Genomic DNA, 20,862 nt, shown 5'->3' on the forward strand with positions numbered 1-20,862 from the left:
GGGTTGTGGTGCTGGTTCTGTTCTCACCAGGTAGGGCTCTCCTGGTTGTGCTTGCAGGGTTTGAGCTCTGGCTCTTGGGTCCCGCCTATCTGGAAGAACTTGCGGGATAGTACGAGTGGAGTGCCGTGGTGCTATAGGCACAATCGGGGAACACTGTAACAACCATCAGAGGTCTGCGGTTGTTACACGACCTTCTTGCAAGCATACGCCATATTGCCGGTACGTCTGTGGACTTCCGGGGCACACTAGCCTGTTTTCGAATAGAAGTTCCGGCCCATCCTGATTGGGGGGGGGGTATGTGGGCCTGCAGGCCACTCCAAGCAGCTGCCTGGTGGGCCACCCTCTGGCCGGTCTAGCCTGGCCTCGGGCCGGGCTTGGGGTGTAAAAGAGCTCCCAGTACCCCATCCAGCAGGTATCGAGCGGGGTTCTCCGCCGTCGGTCGCCTGGTGTGCAGGTTTCTGGGCCTGCTGGGTTCTGTCGTGTTTCCGTTGGACCTGTCTGGGGTCTGCCTGCTCCGTTCTCTGTCTTTGCAGAAACGAGTTGCTATTTACGTGTTGCATGTTGTGGTGGTGCCTGTTGCTGCTGCTGCATGTGTGCATTGGTACCGTGTTTCATGGTGGCATGTCCTTGTTCCTGTGTCCGGTTGTGGTGTGGCACTTTGCTGCTGTTTTGTGCTTAGGATTTGCGTATGGGTGTTTGCTTGATGTTTTTCGTGGATTTCGGACCCCTGGCTTGGCCCTCTCATGTGCATGGGGTCTTTCTGTCCCTGCCTGATTGTCAACCCCTGGTTGTTTTCCTGGGGTTTTTTGTGCTTCAGTTCTTTCATCCTGCCTCTCCCCAGTTGTTTTCCTGGCATCTCCTTTGGTCAGTTATGCCTGCACTTGCTGCTACGTTGGGGGGGGTGGTCGGTTTCCACTGCTTCATTTCCTTGTGCGTTCCCTTGTTTCCTCCTCTGCTGCAGGGGTGTTCTGTGTGTGTTCCTTGGCTTCTTGGGCGTTCTTTCAGCCTGTGTCTTGTGGTGTGCTTCTTTGTCTCAGTCTGTTGCAGTTGCTCGTACCCCTTGGTTCGGGTACTGTTTCTGGCAGTAACCCTTCCACCTTCTTCGGTTTCCTGGCTTATCCTGCCGGTTGGTTTTTCGGGGTCTTGCAATGTCTCGCGTCGAATCCGTCGTTTCTGAACTCCTGGCGGGCTTGCTTGCTTTGGGGAGTTTTCTGTTCGGCAGACGTTCCATCTCTTTGTGCCGCCTGGTTTTCGGTGGTCGCGCCCGAGATCTTCCCGCGGCTCCGCCTTTTCCTGGGCTCGGAGGGGCCTTGTCGGGGCTGCTTACTTTCTGCCTCACGGTCTCGCCTCCGGTTGGTGGTCGGGTGGCTTTGTGGTAGGTGTCCCACCTGCGTACTTCTCTTGGCGGCAGTATGGGGTATTTTGGCTGTCCTTCCTTTTCCTGTCCCTTCTTAGGTGACTGCACTTGTTAGCGTCGGCTTGGTTTTCTGGTGGGGGTTGGGGGCCGTCGTCTTGCCACATACTGTTGCCTCTTTTTGTGTGGCGCTGGCGGAGCCGCTTCGGCTTGCTTTCGGTCTTGGTGTTGCTTCTGCACCGTTAGTAAGCTGTCTTCTGCGTTGTTTCACCTCCGTCTTGTTCGTGTGCCACTTGCACCGTTCTGGTCTCTGGTCAGTGTGCTGTCTTCTCCTCGGTTGGTAGTGCCCTTCGGTTCCGGTTTGTTTTTTTGTCGCCTCTTTTTTCTGGGGGGAGCCCCGTCGGCTCCCCGGAGCTATCCCAGGCTGATATGCTAATGTCAGACTTTGGCATCAGTCATGTGTATGGAGTTCTTAGGCCTACCGGGGACCACGGCCAGAACCGGGCCCCCTCAGAGAGGCAAGGGGAGCAATGGCCTATAGAAGCCCCCGTGTAGTTGGAAGCATTCTATGTCTGCCATCGACCGGAACAGGCACCCAGAAAGGTAAGCGCCCCAAAACAAACCCCTATTCTGGTTAAAATTGCTACCTAATACCGAACTAGTGGATAGAACTCCCCAACCGAAAACAAGCAAATTAGTGTGACGTCACACACTGCCGCGCCGCTGTCTGCGCAGCTCCCCCCTCCCCGGGAGGGGGAAGGGGGAGCCCCAGACCCCCCGCGCCGGCTACCCACACCTCAGTTCTTGAGGCTGATGCTATGGGCGATGGTCGTGTGCTCTGGCTCCGGTGTCGCTACTGCACTGTGTTTTGAGTGTGGTGTTAGTTTTGTGGGTGCGAGAGCCAGGAGTTATCTTCAGTACTCGGGCTGCATGCGCCTAGGGCTGCCTTCCCTAGGTGCCCTGTAAGTACTGCCCTTGGGGCTTGGGGCCACCTTCCACAGGCTCCTCGGGGTCTGCCTCTGCTGGTCCGTTTTACCTTTCGGTTTTTCGGCCGCCTGTTGGGCTCTTGGGTGTTCTGTTCTCCCTTGTTACCGGCAGGTAAGAGGCAGTTTGCACTGGTAGGGGCGCAGGGTGCTGCTCAGCTTGTAATTCCCGACATCGCGGCCGGCTCTGTTCCTTGGGGTTCGCTGTCCTCTTGCGGGGTTTTGCTTTTCTTTTTGTTTTTGCCTGGTGGGGGGTTCTGTCATTTTATTCAGTTTGTTTTTGCCCTTCCACTGTTCTCCTCGGTGGCGCCCCCTGCTAGGTCCCCGTGAGTGTACACGTCCCTGGGGTTCAGCTTTAGAAGTTTGCTTGGTAGTTTTGGGCGCCGGTTTGCAGCACCCTGCCTGGGACTACCTGAGCGCGAGTCCTCTTAAAGTAAACGCTCAGGACCCTGGGAATCCCCTAGGGGGCGCGTGGGTCCGATGGATGTGACCCCGGAGTCCCCACTCGCTGTGTGCGAGTTTGAGGGTTGCTCGGTCCCCTTGTCTCAGGGTGACCCTCATTGTTTTTGCCTCTGCCACGCTGCCTGTTGGGTCGGTGATACTTTCGACCCTGAGTCCTGTGAGTGTTGCTGCTTGCTTGTGACTCAATTTACCCAATCCTCTGATGATTCTATTCGGGTACAGGCGGCACGTGCGTTGCAGTCTAGGTTTCGTCTGTTGCAACGCGCTCGGTTGGTTGCTTCCCCGGATGCCCCGGGGCTGCCCCGCTTTGCTTTTCGAGACCCGGACTTGGGGGTGGGGGTCGCTTCGATCCTGGTTCAGTCCGCACCTCCTCGTCCTTCCCCTTCTGTTCGTTCTGGTCCCCCGCCCCTGCTTCCGGCCCCGAAGCGTCTGAGGGTTTCGGGGTCGGAGCAGGGGTTACTTGATCTCGAGACTCGGGCAGCTTCGGGGGTTGCCCCTTCCGGGGGGGCGGCAGAGGCATTCGAGTCTTGTCTCCCGGCCGAAGCTTCAGGGTCTGACCAGTGGGCCCCCCTTCCTCCAGCTTTTCCGGCTGCTCCGTCCTTGTCTTGTGGGGTCGGGGCTTGGGGAGAGGACTCGGCCTCGGGTCCTGTGGTGACGGACCTCGAGGCTGGGGAGGGGCTGACTTGGGGGCCTTGGGCCCCGCTGGACCCCGCCTGGGTTTTTCTTCCCACTGAGCGGGGCTTATTGTTACAAGGAGTGGGGTTTTCTTTCCCCCCCTCTGCGTACGAGTTGGATTTGGTGTCGGCCCCTCCCCGGGTACGGATCCGTGTTCCCCCAGGTACGTCGGTTCCGTCCTTCCGGAGGTTTTCGGCTTATCGCATCCAACCTGGTGTGGTGCGAGCGGCCTTTGCAGCTTACCTCCTTCGTGACCCGGATTATGCCTCGGAAATGGATCCGTCCACGTTCAGGTTTGGGACTTCGTTCCCTTTCTGGCTCCGTTACGAGGTTCCGGAGTCATCCTGGCTAGCAGACTGCCCCTTGTTTGGTCTGGATTCTTTGCATTCCTTCTGTCGTTCCCGCACGCTGGAGTGGCGGGAAGCTTCCACGGTGCTTCAGGTTTTCCTGGGGGGTGAACTTGAGTACCTGAATGAGTGCTTGTTTGCCCCTGCCCTTCCCCGCGATGTGGGCGTTATTCAGCTCCATGTGCAGGTTCCCTCCCTTTCGGCGGCGCTCGTGGCGGAGGACTTGCGCGCTCGGGGCCTTTTGTGTTCGGCCTTACGGTTCTTTTCCCTCCTGGAGCTGTCTTCGGATTGGCTCGTGGAGGATGTGGGGACGCTTGGGTCCGTCCCGGGGTCCGGCACCTTGTCCTCGGCTGCCTTGTTGAAGCTGTTCACGCCGATTTTGCGGGATGCGGTTTCCCTGTTCTATGCTTCCCGTCTCGCGTGTCGGCAGGCGGTGCTGGGTTCCTCCGTGGAATCTGCTTGGGCTCTGGCTCTTAGGCGTTCTTCCCCTTTTTGTCCTCTCCTGTTTGGGGAGTCGGCCGTGGCGCAGTTTATTCAGGCTGCGTCGGCGGCTTGTCGTCCGATGTCGGACTTGTTGGTTTTCCGGGGGTCCCGGGGTGGGTCTTCCCGGAAAGGTCGTGCCAGGGCTCGGGGTTCCTCTCGTCGTGGTAGGCCTCTGGTGTCAGGTTTGGGGTTGGCTCCTCCTGCGGACCCTCCCTCGTCTGGTCGGCGCGGTGTTCGCGCTGTGCGGGGTTCTGGGTCTCGTAAGGGTCGCCGGCCCTTTCGCGGTTTGCCCCTTTGACGGGGCGATGGGGGGGCGGCTTGCGCTGTTCGCCCGCGCCTGGTCCCACGATTCGTGGGCCTTTCGGGTCGTGTCTCGCGGCCTGCGGTGGCGTTGGGTGGCCCCTCCCCCCTTTGGGGGGTCGGGGCTGGCGGGGCAGGCTTCTTCCCCTGCGCTCTGTCGAGTCGTCTTGGAGTGGGTACGCTTGGGCGTCGTCGAAACGACGTCGTCCCTCAGATGGGTTTCCCGTCTGTTTCCGGTTCCGAAACGGGACTGCGCTGACCTGCGGTTCATTCTGGACTTGTCCCGTCTGAACCCCTGGGTTCATTGCCCCTCCTTTCGGATGACTACGCTGTCTCAGGTTCGGCTCCTCTTGGAGCCGGGTGCTTGGATGGTGTCCCTGGACCTCCGGGACGCTTATTGGCATGTCCCGATTCATCCGCGGTTCAGGGGCTGGCTCGGTTTTGTAGTGGGGCGTCTGAGTTACCGCTTTCGTTGTCTCCCGTTCGGGTTGAACCTGGCACCTCGCGTGTTCACACGCCTTACACGGGTTGTGGTGGCTCGTTTGCGTCTCCTAGGTGTTCGGGTGTTGGCCTACCTCGACGACTGGCTGGTTTGGGCTCCCAGCCAGTCAGCTTGCTTGCTAGCCAGGGATTTGGTTCTTTCCCAGCTCGCCGGGTTCGGGTTCTTGGTGAACTGGAGGAAGTCCCATCTGGTTCCCTCTCAGGTTCGGACTTGGCTGGGTCTCGTGTGGGACTCTCGGACCGCCTCCTTGTCTCTCCCTCCGGAGTCTCTCCTGCGGCTGCGGTCCCGCCTTCGTCTGTTTCTGGAGGGCCCTCGGGTCACCCGGCGGTTGCTCGAGGGGCTGTGCGGGAGCCTGAACTTCGCGATGGTGGTCTACCCGCCGGGTCGGGTTTGGCTTCGACGGCTGTTCTGGTTCCTTCGGGGTTCCCCCTTCCGCCTCTCTCGCGATCGCAGAGTTCGACCCCCGGGGGCCTTGCGTCGGTTGCTGCGTCACCGGCTTCCTCTTCGGGTTTTTCGGGGTTCAGTGCCTTGGCGCCTACCCGAGCCCTCGCTCGATGTGTACACGGATGCGTCGTCTCTCGGCTGGGGTTTTGTGACCAGTGCTCACCAGGCCGGCCAGGGGCGTTGGGATCCGTCCTTCCGTCGAGCTCACAGTACGGTGCGGGAGTTCGCGGCAGTGTGGTTTGCTCTGGGGAGGATTCGGGTGGCCCGCGGATCGACGATTCGGCTCCATTCGGACTGCTCTCCGGTGGTTCATTGCCTGAACCGCGGGGGTTCGATGCGGTCCTTGTCTCTTTGGGGTTGGTCGCTTCGGGTGACTCGTCTGCTGAGTTCTCGGGGTTTGGCTCTCCTGGCGGTTCACGTACGGGGCGTGTCCAACGTCTTGGCCGACGCCCTGTCTCGCTTCGTTCCCCTCTCCACGGAGTGGACGGTCGACGACGAGTCCTTCCGTTGGCTTTGCCAGACGTTCGGGCGCCCCGAAGTGGACCTCTTCGCGTCGGCGTGGTCGCGGCGTCTTCCCGTTTATGCGGCGCCCTTCCCCGATTGCGAGGCCGTCGGGGTCGATGCCTTTCGGCTCGACTGGTCGAGGTGGGGGTTCCTGTACCTCTTTCCCCCAGTTCGGCTGTTGCTCCAGGTCCTGACTCGCTTAGAGACTTACCGGGGGAGAGTTGTCCTTCTGGCCCCTTGGTGGCCGGCCCAGCCTTGGTTTCAGGCGCTGGTTGCTCGGTGTCCGAACCCGAGGGTTTTCCCGCGGCTCCGCCTCTTTCAGCAGATCGGGCCGGTACGTCACGTAGCTGGTTCGATCTTCTCCTCGAGTCTTCGCGTATGGTTTTTTTTACTCGAGTCTATCATCATCTCTATGGTGATCAGGTGGCCTCCTTGTTGGTGTCCCACCTGAGGGCTTCTTCTCGGCGGCAGTATGAAGTTTCCTGGCGGTCCTTCCGTTTCTTTTTGCGTCTTCGTCGTGTTAGCTCCTTGTCTGTTCGGGTGGTCTTGTCCTTCCTCTCGTGGTTGTTTCAGGACCGTCATCTTATGCCTAACACTGTCGCTTCGTATCGTGCGGCGCTGGCGGAGCCGCTTCAGCTTGCTTTCGGTATCGATGTTACGTCTGCGCCGTTTCGCAAGCTGTCTCGTGCATTGTTTCACCTCCGGCCTGCTCATGCGTCGCCTGAGCCGTCCTGGTCTTTGGACAGAGTGCTCGCTTTCCTTTCATCTCCTCGTTTCGTTGTGGCCCCTTCGGTCCAGGATTGTTTTTCCAAGGCACTTTTCTTGTTGGCTTTGGCCTCTGGGGGTCGGGTAGGGGAGCTTCATGCTCTCCTCCGGCGCAGGGGTTTCTGCTCTTTTGGTCGTGGTGATAGTTTTGTTCGTTTGCAGCCGTCTCCTTCTTTTCTGGCGAAGAATGAGACTGCTGCGTTCCGGAGGGGTCCATGGGTGGTTGATGCTTGGTTGGTCAGGCCGGGGGTGCATCATGTTTTGTGTCCGGTTGCGGCGCTTCGCCGTTATTTGCGCGCCACAGCTTCTGTGTCCGGGGACGCGCTGTGGGTTGATCCGGTTTCCCTTCTTCCCTGTTCGCGGGTTCGGGTCTCTCAGGTCGTCCGCAGGGTTATTAGGTCTAGCCAGCCTGCGGTCTATCCCCGTGCCCATGACGTTCGTAAGTTCGCGGCTCTTGCTGCCGTCTTTGGGAATATGTCTTGGTCTGATATTCGGGCGCGGGGATTTTGGCGGTCGAACAGGGTCCTGGCTGCTCGTTACCTTGTGAATGTCCCTGGCCCTCGTCGGGCCTGTGTTGCTTTGGGTCGGCGGTTGCAGCCAGTTGTCTCGGCTTCGAGTTGAGGGGTGAGCGACGACCGCCTCCCGGGTAAGTCCCTCTTTTTCTGTCTGTGGGTAGTTAGCTCCGGGGAGCCGACGGGGCTCCCCCCAGAAAACCAGCGTTGAATGTAATGAAACGCCATTTTCTGGGTGAGTCCCGGAGGCTCCCCGGCATCCCTCCCTCCCTCCGGTCGGCGGTTTTTCGCGTTTTTGACATCCAGCCTCAAGAACTGAGGTGTGGGTAGCCGGCGCGGGGGGTCTGGGGCTCCCCCTTCCCCCTCCCGGGGAGGGGGGAGCTGCGCAGACAGCGGCGCGGCAGTGTGTGACGTCACACTAATTTGCTTGTTTTCGGTTGGGGAGTTCTATCCACTAGTTCGGTATTAGGTAGCAATTTTAACCAGAATAGGGGTTTGTTTTGGGGCGCTTACCTTTCTGGGTGCCTGTTCCGGTCGATGGCAGACATAGAATGCTTCCAACTACACGGGGGCTTCTATAGGCCATTGCTCCCCTTGCCTCTCTGAGGGGGCCCGGTTCTGGCCGTGGTCCCCGGTAGGCCTAAGAACTCCATACACATGACTGATGCCAAAGTCTGACATTAGCATATCAGCCTGGGATAGCTCCGGGGAGCCTCCAGGACTCACCCAGAAAATGGCGTTTCATTACATTCAACGCTGGTTTTTTCCTTTTGGCATTTGCCTCTAGGGTTCGGCTCGCTGAGTTTTCTTGCTCCTTCGGTTTTAGCGTTTTGGTTGTTCGGTGGCAGCAGTCTCCATCTTTTCTGGCGCGGGGTGGGGCTGCTGCATTCTGGAGGGGTCCTTGGTTTGTTGGTTCTTGGTTGGTCGGGCCAGTGGTGTGTCGTGTTTTGCGTTCAGTGGCATCCCTCCGCTGTTATTTGCGTGCCACGGCATCTGTGTCCGGGGCGCGTTTTGCGTTGATCCGGTTCTGTTCTTCCCGGTTCGTGGGTGATGGTGTCCCGGGTTGTCAGTCGTGTTCTTGCGGCTAAGCTGCCTTTGTTATTTCCCTATGCCCAGGGGCGTTCGTGGCTTCGCTGCTCTCGATGCCATCTGCACGACGTGTCCTTGTGGTCATTCGGGCATGAATCTTTGGTGTTCGTACGGGGGCCTTGCTGCTCGTTGTTCTCGTGCTGTTTCCGGGACTTTTCGGGGCTGTGACGCTTTGGGTTGGCGTTTGCTGCCGGTTGTCTCGCTTACGAGGGGGGGTGCGTGGTGTCCGCCTCCCGGTTCTGTCCCTTTGACCTTCCTCTGTGGGTAGTTAGCTCCGGTGAGCCGACGGGGCTCTCCCCAGAAAACCAGCGTTGAATGTAATGAAACGCCATTTTCTGGGCGAGACCCGGAGGCTCCCCGGCAACCCTTCCTCCCTCCGGCCGGCGGTTTTTCGCATGTTTTGACATCCACCCTCAGAACTGATGGGTGGATAACCGGCGTGGGAGGTCTGTGGCTTCCCCTTCCCCCTCCCGGGTAGGGGGGAGCTGCGCAGATAGCGGCGCGGTGATGTGTGATGTCATACTAGTTTGCTTGTTTTCTGTTGGGGAGTTCTATCCACTAGTTCGGCTTTAGGTAGCAATTTTAACCAGAATAGGGGTTTGTTTTGGGATGCTTACCTTTCTGGATGCTTGACCCGGTCCATGGCAGACATAGAATGCTTCCAACCACATGGGGATTTCTGTAGGCCATTGCTCCCCTTGCCTCTCTGAGGGGGCCAGGTTCTGGCCGTGGTCCCCGGTAGGCCCTAGAACTCCATTCACATGACTGATGCCAAAGTCTGACATTAGCATATCAGCCTGGTAAAAGCTCCGGGAGCCTCCGGGTCTCGCCCAGAAAATGGCGTCTCATTACATTCAACGCTGGTTTTTTGAGATGCTTTCCTTTCTGGGTGTCTGACCCGGTCGATGGCAGACATAGAATGCTTCCAACCACATGAGGGTTTCTATAGGCCATTGCTCCTCGTCCCTCTCTGGGACGTTCTGGCTCGTGGTCCCTGGTAGGCCTAAAAACTCCATTCACACTGACTGATGCCAAAGTCTGACATATCCATATCAGCCTGGATAAGCTCATGGGAAGCCTCCTCCGGGTCTCACTCAGAAATGGCATTTCATTACATTTAATGCTAGTTTTATTACATTCAATGCTAATTTTACAAGGCCTGTAAATTAATATTGTAATTATTTTTTGTAGGTGGTCGTGGAGTTACAGTGGGCCCAATTCTCAGTAAAGATGGGAGAAGTGACATCTTTTGCAAGAATAAGCATGGCCCAAATTTCCTGTTCAAAAATAATGGAAATGGAACTTTCACTGATGTGGCAGCTGAATCAGGTATGGGGGAAGTATTTGTGACAACTTTTGCATCTGAAAACTGGGAACATGATTCATTACTGCATAATGGACCTCATAGGTTTTGAGACCTAATATGTGGCCATGTTCCCGTACAGTGAATTACTTTTTCACTCTACTGTTTTATTGTTTGCTATTGTACTGTACCTTCAATAGTAACCATAACAACTCTACTTATCTTTCTGGGTTGGCCCCCTCAGTAGGTCTCCCTAACTTACTGTACTGGCATCCAAGGACCATGACTAATATTTTAGGCTTTTGTAACTATCTCTGCCCACCTAGTGCTAGTGTCATTTCACACCAACTTCTCACTCATTGGGTCAGGAAGCATACTGGGATTGATTTAGCCTCTGCCTGATGTGAATACACGTTCAGTACTATACACACTGTGTGCCAGTATGCTGCTGTTATTGCATTCTTTTCTAATATTCTAAAACTAATATTCAGGCTTGGAGTTTCTAATACTGTAATGGAGGGTTGGCATCTTTCCAGTCACTTAGATCGTCTTTCCTTCATCCTTGGATTTCCAGCCTTTTCATCACACAGGTCAGCATATTCATTATTGTTTGTTTATTACTCTGGTTTCAATCTGAAAATTGGTTTTGCTATCAGTCTCCATTGGTAGTATGCACCAAGAAGCAACTGAGCACCAGCCCAGACATTGAGTGTTGAATGTCATGAAATTACCATTTCCGGTTAGTCTTAATTCTTCCCTGCACCTGAGGAGCTGGGTCTGCTGCTGGAACCCTTGGGGTGACCTGAGCTGGCATTCTGAGATGCTAGTGCTGGCTTTCCTGACATTGGGTGTACTACCTCTTCTATTGTTTCCATCTTTTCTTTCTTTCATCAAGATGTGTAGTTGTTTTGCTTTGCCTGTACTTTCTTGGTGGTTTTACTTGGTTATGAAGCTGAACTTAGATCTCTATGGTCCTCTTCGTCTCTGTGAGCACATCAGATTCTGATCTTCATGTTTAGTAGGCGTGCAACCAGAGTTCTAGTAATTTAGGGACTGTGGTATCAGAGCCTCAATGTACCACTGTAGTACACTGAGGATCTACTGAGGTCCAGAAAGCAAAATTAGCAAAATTAGAAACAGATGCTCTATAAAGTACTTTGTACATTGTGAAAAGGCAGCAAATCTTTACAGACAACTAGAGGGTTCACAGCAAATAAAACTTCAAAACTGCCAAACAATTATGCAAACAATTCACACAGAACAAGGGACTCACTAAAACTAGCTTGAAACTCGTCGGTACCAATTACCATCACAACACGACCTGGCCCCAGCCCTCAGTCAGCTACTATTCTCAGTTTTGTTGCTGATGATGGGTAGATCTACTTGTAGTGTTCCAGTCTGTCAGTCATGGGCACGACTGGAACACAGTTGATTTGATAATGGTCCAGGTCGGACAGAAACGTCGTCGTCTCTTCACCTTCTGGGAATGTACACAAGAACTACTTCAAGATAAGTGCCAGCCATCCTTGGACTCTAGTTGTCCTGTGGTGGCCATTGGCTTTGTGTATTGTTTCTGTGTTTTAGTATTCACTTCATGGGCATATCCTTTCTCTGTAAATGAGTAGGATTGCTTGGCTGCTACCCCTCGAGTATGATTCTGGATACTATTTGATGCCTTGGAGACATATTTTTTGAGATCTCGTTGCTACCATGCAGTGCCATCTGTGGTCTGTGCAGATTTGCTTTGGTGCCTCTTACGGAATGATGGGTCCAACCTCTTTTTACAGGTTTGTCTCTGCTTGTTGGTTGCAGTATGAAGTCTTGAGCTCAAAAGAGCAAAATATCTCCCCTAAAGAAAACAAACAAGCAACACTTCATCCAACTAGCCCTGCCCTCATTAGTGCTACCTCTTGTGGGGAGGGGAAGCTACCCTGGTTAAGCCGGTAGCCCACTACTCCAATTTTTTAACTGATGTGCTTGTGGGTCGGTGTGACGGGAAAGTGTAGATGGTAATGCAGTCCTCACTTTGGCTGATGTTAATGCCTAATCACATTTAGAGAAAAAAAAAAAAGAAAAAAAAAATGTTGACTGCTTGGCTGTTGTCTGTGGTAAAGTAAGGGAAGACACGCAAAACACCTAGTATGAACAATGAAACTTTAATTAACTTAAAAACAAATTATGAATAAGATAATTCCTTGGCTATGTACAGTGCAAATTAACAAGTCAAAAAAATATAACATAAAAATAAGAACTGTGGTGACATTACTCTACAAATAAAATAAAGACAGAAAAATGATTAAACAGGTGCTGGGAATATAGCGGTAGCTGAGAACCTCCACCAATAAACAGAGCGTATATCAGTTGGTTGTTTACAGCTTGAGAGCACAGAATATTCTAACTTCAATGACTGGTTCAGGCCCAGACATCAGCTAGGTAGAGGGCGCTGAGGTGCAGAGGTGCAGTGGTGCAGATGTCGATTCACCAGTCAGAAGCAGGCAGGCTGGAAATGGGAGTTTGGTGATCGGCGACGAGGGAGAGGGGAGGGTGGAGAGCGAGTGTGATGATACGTTTGCGCCTGGCAAAACGTATTTGACTCAATATTTACTACACTTGCTTGTAGTGTTTAGATGTTTTAGATGTACTGAAGTAGCTTGATGGTAGGAGAGAGCAGGCCTAATCTCTCTTGAAGGAGATTATCGTAATAGCTCTCCCCCGAAGCCTGCTCTTACGGGTTAAGTACTTCAGTGGCTGTTGTAGAGGTAGGAGTAGCTGTCTCTACCTGTCTCTATGTCATAAAATGTCTGAATCATCACTGTAGTCAAAATTATGGTGCGCACATTATTGATTCAATTATTATGTTTAAAAAACAACAAACAAATACTTTGTTGGTTATTACACTATATACACAGGTTATATATAAGTATCTGCATGTTTTGTTCACCATAACTAACCACTAAGTTGATATTGTGAGTCAAAAACAAGGAGGAGTGGCCACCACATCTGCCAGCCAGCCTCTCGCTGCCACTCCCTCCCTCAATAACTCCTCACTCGCCAACATCCTCCTCCCAACATACTGTTTCTGCTTTTATTCACTATATACACACATTATATATAAGTATCTACATGTTCTGTTCACCATAACTGTTCATCTAAGCTGGTATAGTGCACAAAGAGCATAGTGGCCACCCTTACACAGCATGACAAGTCAGGAAGATGATGCCACCTCCCTCCCCAAAATGACTTCTCCCAACACTCCTTTTGCTGTTATTGCACTATATATACACGTTTTATATAAGTATCTACATTTGTGGTCACCATACCGAACCACTAATCTTGTATGGTGATGGCAGACAGTAACAGGTGGCTACACACAGCTAATGCTCCCTGCCTCCTTCACTGGTTCAAGGCAAGACACGCTGACATTCCTCCTTCAAGTATACTGTTTGTGGTGTTATTACCCTATATAGTAGTAGTAGTAGGCATCCTTCAGTCTCGGGAGACTATGGAGTTGCACCCTAGTTGTCAATTCTGGTGCAGCGTCTGGTGTGACTGATGAGGCCAATCCGAGAGTAGCAGTCCTTCCCACACCGAGCACAAACGAAGTCCGATTCTGGTCTGTCTTCCTGGCTACCGGCTTTCCTTCTCTGTCTCTTTGCCTCCGATTCCTTGGCAAGTGACTCCTCGAACTTGGAGAGACCTCTTTGAACAGACTGCCTCCAGGCTGAACGGTCTGCACTGTGTCTCCCATATAGCTAGATCGACGTCCATGGCTTTCAGGTCCCTCTTGCATACGTCTTTGTACTGTAGCTGGGGCTTGCCTGTTGGACGCTTTCCCTGCATCAGCTCTCCGTACAGGAGATCCTTGGGGATCCTGCCGTCGCCCATTCGCACAACGTGCCCGAGCCAGCGCATTCGTCTCTGTTTCAGCATTGTGTACATGCTGGTGATTCTTGCTCTCCCCAAGACGTTGTTGTTTGTCACCTTGTCCTGCCAGGTGATGTCCAAGATGTGTCGAAGGCAGCGCATGTGGTAGGTATTCAGCTGTCTTTCCTGACGGGCGCGGAGTGTCCAAGACTCACTGCCATAAAGAAGAGTGCTCAGGACACAGGCTCTGTAAACCTGAATCTTAGTATACTCAGTTAGCCTATTGTTGGGCCACACTCTCTTTGTCAGTCTGGACATGGTAGTAGATGCCTTACCGATGCGTTTGTTTAGCTCCGTATCAAGAGAGAGGGAGTCAGAGATTGTGGAGCCCAGGTACACGAAGTCGTGAACGACTTCCAGTTTGGAATCAGAGATGCCGATGTCAGGTGGGGAGTCCACTCCTTGTCCCATGACTTGTGTTTTCTTCAGACTGATGGTGAGTCCGAAAGCCTGAGAGGCCTCGCTGAAGCGGGTTATGAGCCGTTGGAGGTTACCCTATTGGAGGTATTACCCTATATACACACATTATATATAGGTATCTACACGTTTTGTTCACCATAACTGTTCAACTAAGCCGGTATAGTGCCCAAAGAGCATAGTGGCCACCCGTACCCAGCATGATAAGTCATGCAGACGTTGCCACCTCCCTCACCAAAATGGCTTCCTCCCAACACTCTTTTCGCTGTTATTACACTATATATACACGTTATATATAAGTATATACATTTGTGTTCACCATAAGGAACCACTAAGTTGGTATGCTTAGTCAAACAGCTGCATGGAGTGACCACCACACACCAGCCAGCCTCCCACTAGCTGCCACTCCCTCCCTCCCTCACCTGACTCGCCAACATTCTTCTCCCACCATACTGTTTTTGCTTTTATTGACTATATACAGACATTATATATAAGTATCTGCATGTTTTGTTCACCATTGCAAACCACTAAGCTGGTATAGTGAGTCCAGACAGTAAAAGGTGGTTACACAGAATGGCCAGAACCTGGCCCCCTCAGAGAGGCAAGGGACGCAATGGCCTATAGAAACCCCCGTGTGGTTGGAAGCATTCTATGTCCGCCATGGACCGGGTCAAGCATCCAGAAAGGTAAGCATTCCAAAACAAACCCCTATTCTGGTTAAAATTGCTACCTAAAGCCGAACTAGTGGATAGAACTCCCCAACAGAAAACAAGCAAACTAGTATGACGTCACACATCACCGCGCCGCTGTCTGCGCAGCTGCCCCCTTCCCGGGAGGGGGAAGAGGGAGCTCCAGACCTCCCACACCGGCTATCCACCCATCAGTTCTGAGGCTGGATGTCAAAACACACAAAAACCGCCGACCGGAGGGAGGGAGGGTTGCCGGGGAGCCTCCGGGTCTCACCCAGAAAATGGTGTTTCATTACATTCAATGCTGGTTTTCTGGGGGGAGCCCCGTCAGCTCCCCGGAGCTAACTACCCACAGAGAAAGGCCAAAGGGATGGAACCGGGAGGCGGACACCACGCACCCCCCACGGAAGCGACAACCGGCAGCATAACGCCAACTCAAGGCGCCACAGCCCCGAAAAGTCCTGGGAACAACACGAGAACGAGCAGCAAGGCCCCCGTACGAACACCAAAGATCCACGCCTGAATGACCGCAAGGACATGTCGCTCAGACGGCAGCGAGAGCAGCGAAGCCACAAACGCCACAGGCATGAGGGAAAAACATAGGCAACTGAGCCGCAAGAACACGACTGACAACCCGGGACACCATCACCCGCGAACCGGGAAGAACAGAATCGGATCAACGCAAAACGCTCCCCGGACACAGATGCCGTGGCACGCAAACAACAGCGGAGGGCCGCCACTGAACACAAAACACGACACATCCCCGGCCTGACCAACCAAGCACCAACAAAACATAGACCCCTCCAGAACGCAGCAGCCCCACCCTGCGCCAGAAAAGATGGAGACTGCTGCCACCGAACAACCAAAACGCTAAAACCGAAGGAGCAAGAAAGCTCAGCGACCCGACCCCCAGAGGCAAATGCCAAAAGGAAAAAAAGAGCCGACGAAAAAACAAACCGGAACCGAAGGGGCCCAACCAACCGAGAAGACAGAGCACGCTGACCAGAGACCAGGACGGTGCAAGCGGCGCACGAACAGACCGGAGGTGAAACGACGCACGAGACAGCTTACTAACGGTGCAAAAGCAACACCAAGACCGAAAGCAAGCCGAAGTGGCTCCGCCAGCGCCGCACGAAAGAGGCGACAGTATGCGGCAAGACGACCGCCCCCAACCCCCACCAGAAAACCAAGCCGACTCTAACTAGAGTAGCCACCTAAGAAGGGACAGGAAAAGGAAAGACTACCAAAATACCCCATACTACTGCCAAGAGAAGTACGCAGGTGGGACACCTACCACGAAGCCACTCGACCACCACCCGGAGGTAAGACCATGAGGCAGAACGTAAGCAGCCCCGACAAGGCCCCTCCGAGCCCAGGAAAAGGCGGAGCTGCGGGAAGATCTCGGGCCCGACCACCGAAACCCAGGCGGCACAAAGAGATGGAACATCTGCTGAACAGAAAAACTCCCCAAAGCAAGCAAGCAAGCCCGCCAGGAGTTCAGAAACGACGGGAGACACGACAGAAAACTTGTCTTGCGTTGTCTCAAGTCGGACCCGTCGTTTCTGAACTCCTGGCGGGCTTCCACCCGCCACATTTGTAACCACCTTGTAAAAAGGTGGTTACAAATGTGTAACCACCTTTTACTGTCTGGACTCACTATACCAGCTTAGTGGTTTGCAATGGTGAACAAAACATGCAGATACTTATATATAATGTCTGTATATAGTCAATAAAAGCAAAAACAGCAGTATGGTGGGAGAAGATTGTTGGCGAGTCAGGTGAGGGAGGGAGGGAGTGGCAGCTAGTGGGAGGCTGGCTGGTGTGTGGTGGTCACTCCATGCAGCTGTTTGACTCAGCATACCAACTTAGTGGTTCCTTATGGTGAACACAAATGTATATACAGTGGTACCTTGCATAACGATCGCCCCACAAGACGAATATTTTGGGTAACGACTGGCCCGATCGGCGAGAAATTGTCCCATATGACAAACGCTCGTTTGTGTAACGTCAACACCACATGGTGGGGTCACGCCGCCACTGTCGACAGTGTTGTATTGGTGTCTCACACGACCAGTATCCGTCTGTATCGCTCCACACACAATTCTGATATTCGTGTTTTTTTTTTTTTTTTGTGGTTTTGTGATTACAATTCTGAACGCACGATGTCGTCCAAAAAGCAGCCTGCGAAAGCAGGAGTTTGCAAGTGGAAGAAAGAGGCAATCACTGTGGAAGTGAAGAAAGAGATCATAGCAAAGCACGAGCAGTGGTATTCGTGTGGTTGATCTTGCCAGGGAGTATGGCAGGGCTCCCTCAACAATATCCACCATACTGAAGGGCAAGGATAAATATAAGACGCTTGACGTGGCCAAAGGAGTTAGCAAGTTCACCAGCAAACGTCCAAAACTCCTGGAAGATGTGGAACGGCTACTGCTGGTGTGGATGAATGAACGACAATTGCATGGCGATTGTGTCTCTGAAGCTATCGTTTGCGCAAAGGCTAGGATGCTGTATGTGGACCTTGTCAGGAAGATACCAGGTGCGTCGTCTGAAGATGAGGAGGTATTTAGGGCAAGCCGTGGCTGGTTTGAGAACTTTAAGAAAAGGAGTGGTATACACAGTGTTGTGCGACATGGGGAGGCTGCCAGCTCTGATAAAGGTGCTGCTGAGGCTTTTGTGCCAGAGTTCCAGAAATTTGTTGATCAGGAGCAGTTTCTGCCACAACAAGTTTTCAATTGTGACGAGACCGGCCTTTTTTGGAAAAAACTGACGAAAAGGACCTACATCACGCAAGAGGAACAATCATTGCCTGGCCACAAACCGATGAAGGATCGCCTTACTCTCGTGCTCTGCGCCAATGCAAGTGGCGATTGCAAGGTCAAGCCGCTGCTCGTCTATCACTCGGAAAATCCACGAGTGTTCAAGGCGTTTAAGGTTCACAAGACACGGCTGAATGTGATGTGGAGGTCGAACAAGAGGTCCTGGGTCACGCAGATCTTCTTTAGTGAGTGGGTAAATGACATTTTCGGCCCCACAGTGAGAAATTATCTCGTCGACAAGCAGTTACCACTCAAGGCCTTGCTTGTGCTCGATAATGCACCTGCGCATCCTCGCCAACTGCAAGATGATCTGTTCCCTGAAAATCAGTTCATGACCATCAAGTTTCTTCCTCCAAACACCACGCCACTCCTCCAACCCATGGATCAGCAGGTCATTGCTAATTTTAAGAAGCTCTATATGAAGGCCTTGTTGGAGAGATGTGTTCATGTGATTGACACCACAGAGCTGACCCTCAGACAATTCTGGAAGGAGCAGTTCAATATCATGGGGGCCTTGCGTTTGATAGATAAGGCCTGGGCAGGGGTGTCACGGAGAACCCTACACTCTGCATGGCGAAACCTGTGGCCTGAGTGTGTCCCTGAGCGAGACTTCGAAGGTTTCGGTCCTGCACCTGCATCCGCACCTGTGGATGACCCGGAGGCTCTTTTAGTGGATGATATTGTCGCTCTGGGACACACACTGGGTCTGGAGGTGGATGCCGCTGATGTGCAGGAGTTGGTGGAGGAGCACAGTGATGAACTGGCCACCGAGGAACTCCTGGAACTGCAGAAAGAGCTGGTGCAACAGGAGGTACAGGAGCTCTCATCGGGGGAGGAGGAGGTCTGCGAGGATGCTATCCTATCTAGTGAGATCAGGGACGTGCTGGGCATGTTCGAAAAGGTGACAGCATTTGCGGAAAAGCATTACCCTGATAAGGCGGTGACAACACGGTGCGTGAACCTGTTTAATGACAATGTGCTGTCTCGATTTAGGGACATCCTCAAACGAAGACAACAGCAAGTGACACGTGATATGGTCAGTGGACAGGGTGGGAAGAGACGTGCTAGTGATATTGAACCACAACCCGGTCCTAGTGGGGTTAAATTCCCTAAGAGAGCGAGCCCCCCTGACCCAGAGGTGGTGTCTCCCTCCTCCCCATAAGCCCTCTCCTCCCTCCCTCCCGATCGGCTCCCTCAAGCCAGCAACGACTTTTCATAAGGTAAAGTGAATATACACATGGAAACAGTCAAACAAACATTTATTTAACATGTACAGTATAATATTACCAGTGTATAATGTCATATTGTTGTTTTAGGGGGTGGAACAGATTATTTGTATTTACATTGTTTTGGGTGGGGAAAATTGTTTTGTATGACGCCGGTTTCACATGACGACGGCGGCGTTGGAACGGATTAAATTCGTTATGCGAGGTACCACTGTACTTATATATAACGTGTATATATAGTGTAATAACAGCGAAAAGAGTGTTGGAAGAAGCCATTTTGGTGAGGGAGGTGGCAACGTCTGCATGACTTATCATGCTGGGTACGGGTGGCCACTATGCTCTTTGGGCACTATACCGGCTTAGTTGAACAGTTATGGTGAACAAAACGTGTAGATACCTATATATAATGTGTGTATATAGGGTAATAACACCACAAACAGTATACTTGAAGGAGGAATGTCAGCGTGTCTTGCCTTGAACCAGTGAAGGAGGCAGGGAGCATTAGCTGTGTGTAGCCACCTGTTACTGTCTGCCATCACCATACAAGATTAGTGGTTCGGTATGGTGACCACAAATGTAGATACTTATATAAAACGTGTATATATAGTGCAATAACAGCAAAAGGAGTGTTGGGAGAAGTCATTTTGGGGAGGGAGGTGGCATCATCTTCCTGACTTGTCATGCTGTGTAAGGGTGGCCACTATGCTCTTTGTGCACTATACCAGCTTAGATGAACAGTTATGGTGAATCAGAACATGTAGATACTTATATATAATGTGTGTATATAGTGAATAAAAGCAGAAACAGTATGTTGGGAGGAGGATGTTGGCGAGTGAGGAGTTATTGAGGGAGGGAGTGGCAGCGAGAGGCTGGCTGGCAGATGTGGTGGCCACTCCTCCTTGTTTTTGACTCACAATATCAACTTAGTGGTTAGTTATGGTGAACAAAACATGCAGATACTTATATATAACCTGTGTATATAGTGTAATAACCAACAAAGTATTTGTTTGTTGTTTTTTAAACATAATAATTGAATCAATAATGTGCACACCATAATTTTGACTACAGCGATGATTCAGACATTTTATTATATAAATATGACACACTACACACTATTGAATAACATTACAGCAAAAAATGAAGAAAATATCAATCAGAGACATTGAAATATTTAGATACAGAGCACCACTTGGTTTCCGAACTTTAGTTATCCGAAACTTCCAGTTTCCCGATTGGGGTTGGGGAGTCATGCTACCCGAACAAAGTTCGGGTAGGAAGGGGTCCGCCAAGCGTCACGCCGGCCTGTGGTGGTGGGTGGGAGATGGTCCAGTTTGCTTACTGTGACTTCACAGATTCACGGCCTATTATTCCTATTATTTTGAATTGCCATAAGGCTGGAATGTTCATTCTGTGCTTTTGTTTTACATATCTGCACAATCAAGTAACATCTGTGCACCATGTTGGCTCCAAATGCACGCATTGCGTCAGTGGTGGGTGGATGGACGATGGAGCTTAGGTGGGAGGCAGTATGAATGAGGGGGGGGGGGAGAATCAGTGAGAGAGGGGGGGAGGTAGGGAGAGATGTTAGGAGGTAGGGAGAGATGCTAAGAGGGAGGGGGAGGTAGGGAGAGATGCTAGGAGGTAGGCAGGAAGGGATGGAAGTAGTGAGAATTAGGGAGGGAAAGGCAGGCTGGCAGGCACAGGCAGGCAGGCTGGCAGGCACAGGCAGGCAGGCACAGGCAGGCAGACAGGCAGGCAGGCAGGCAGGCAGGCTAGCTTGAAGGCAGGGAGTGAGTGGTAGTCACGCGGTTGAACCGCGTGACCTTGAGAGATGGGATGTAGGGGGCGGGTGGTTTGTTGGTGGTGGGGGTGAGACCGGCTCATTCCCGAAGATAAGCCTAACACACACTACCCGTTAGCATGATGGCAGGGAGGGAGGCAGGCTGGCTGGAAAGGAAGCAGGCTGGCAGGCTGGGAAGGAGGCAGGCTGGGAAGGAGGCAGGCAGGCTGGGAAGGAGGCAGGCAGGCAGGCTGGGAAGGAGGCAGACTGGCAGGCAGGGAAGGAGG

At 52.7% G+C, this 20,862-nt stretch overlaps 1 protein-coding gene across 5 annotated transcripts in view; it reads left to right on the top strand.

The window, feature by feature from the left end:
* Positions 1–20,862, top strand: part of LOC123757091 (cartilage acidic protein 1) — a 293,121-nt gene that overhangs the window by 164,394 nt on the left and 107,865 nt on the right. For all 5 annotated transcript variants that reach the window (XM_069323801.1, XM_069323802.1, XM_069323799.1 and 2 more), the window contains exon 7: positions 9,612–9,749. In XM_069323801.1, the coding sequence (XP_069179902.1) occupies positions 9,612–9,749 (138 nt within the window). The remainder of the gene's footprint in view (positions 1–9,611; positions 9,750–20,862) is intronic.

The sequence above is a fragment of the Procambarus clarkii genome, chromosome 13, assembly GCF_040958095.1.
Source record: "Procambarus clarkii isolate CNS0578487 chromosome 13, FALCON_Pclarkii_2.0, whole genome shotgun sequence".
Taxonomy (NCBI): Eukaryota; Metazoa; Arthropoda; class Malacostraca; order Decapoda; family Cambaridae; genus Procambarus; species Procambarus clarkii.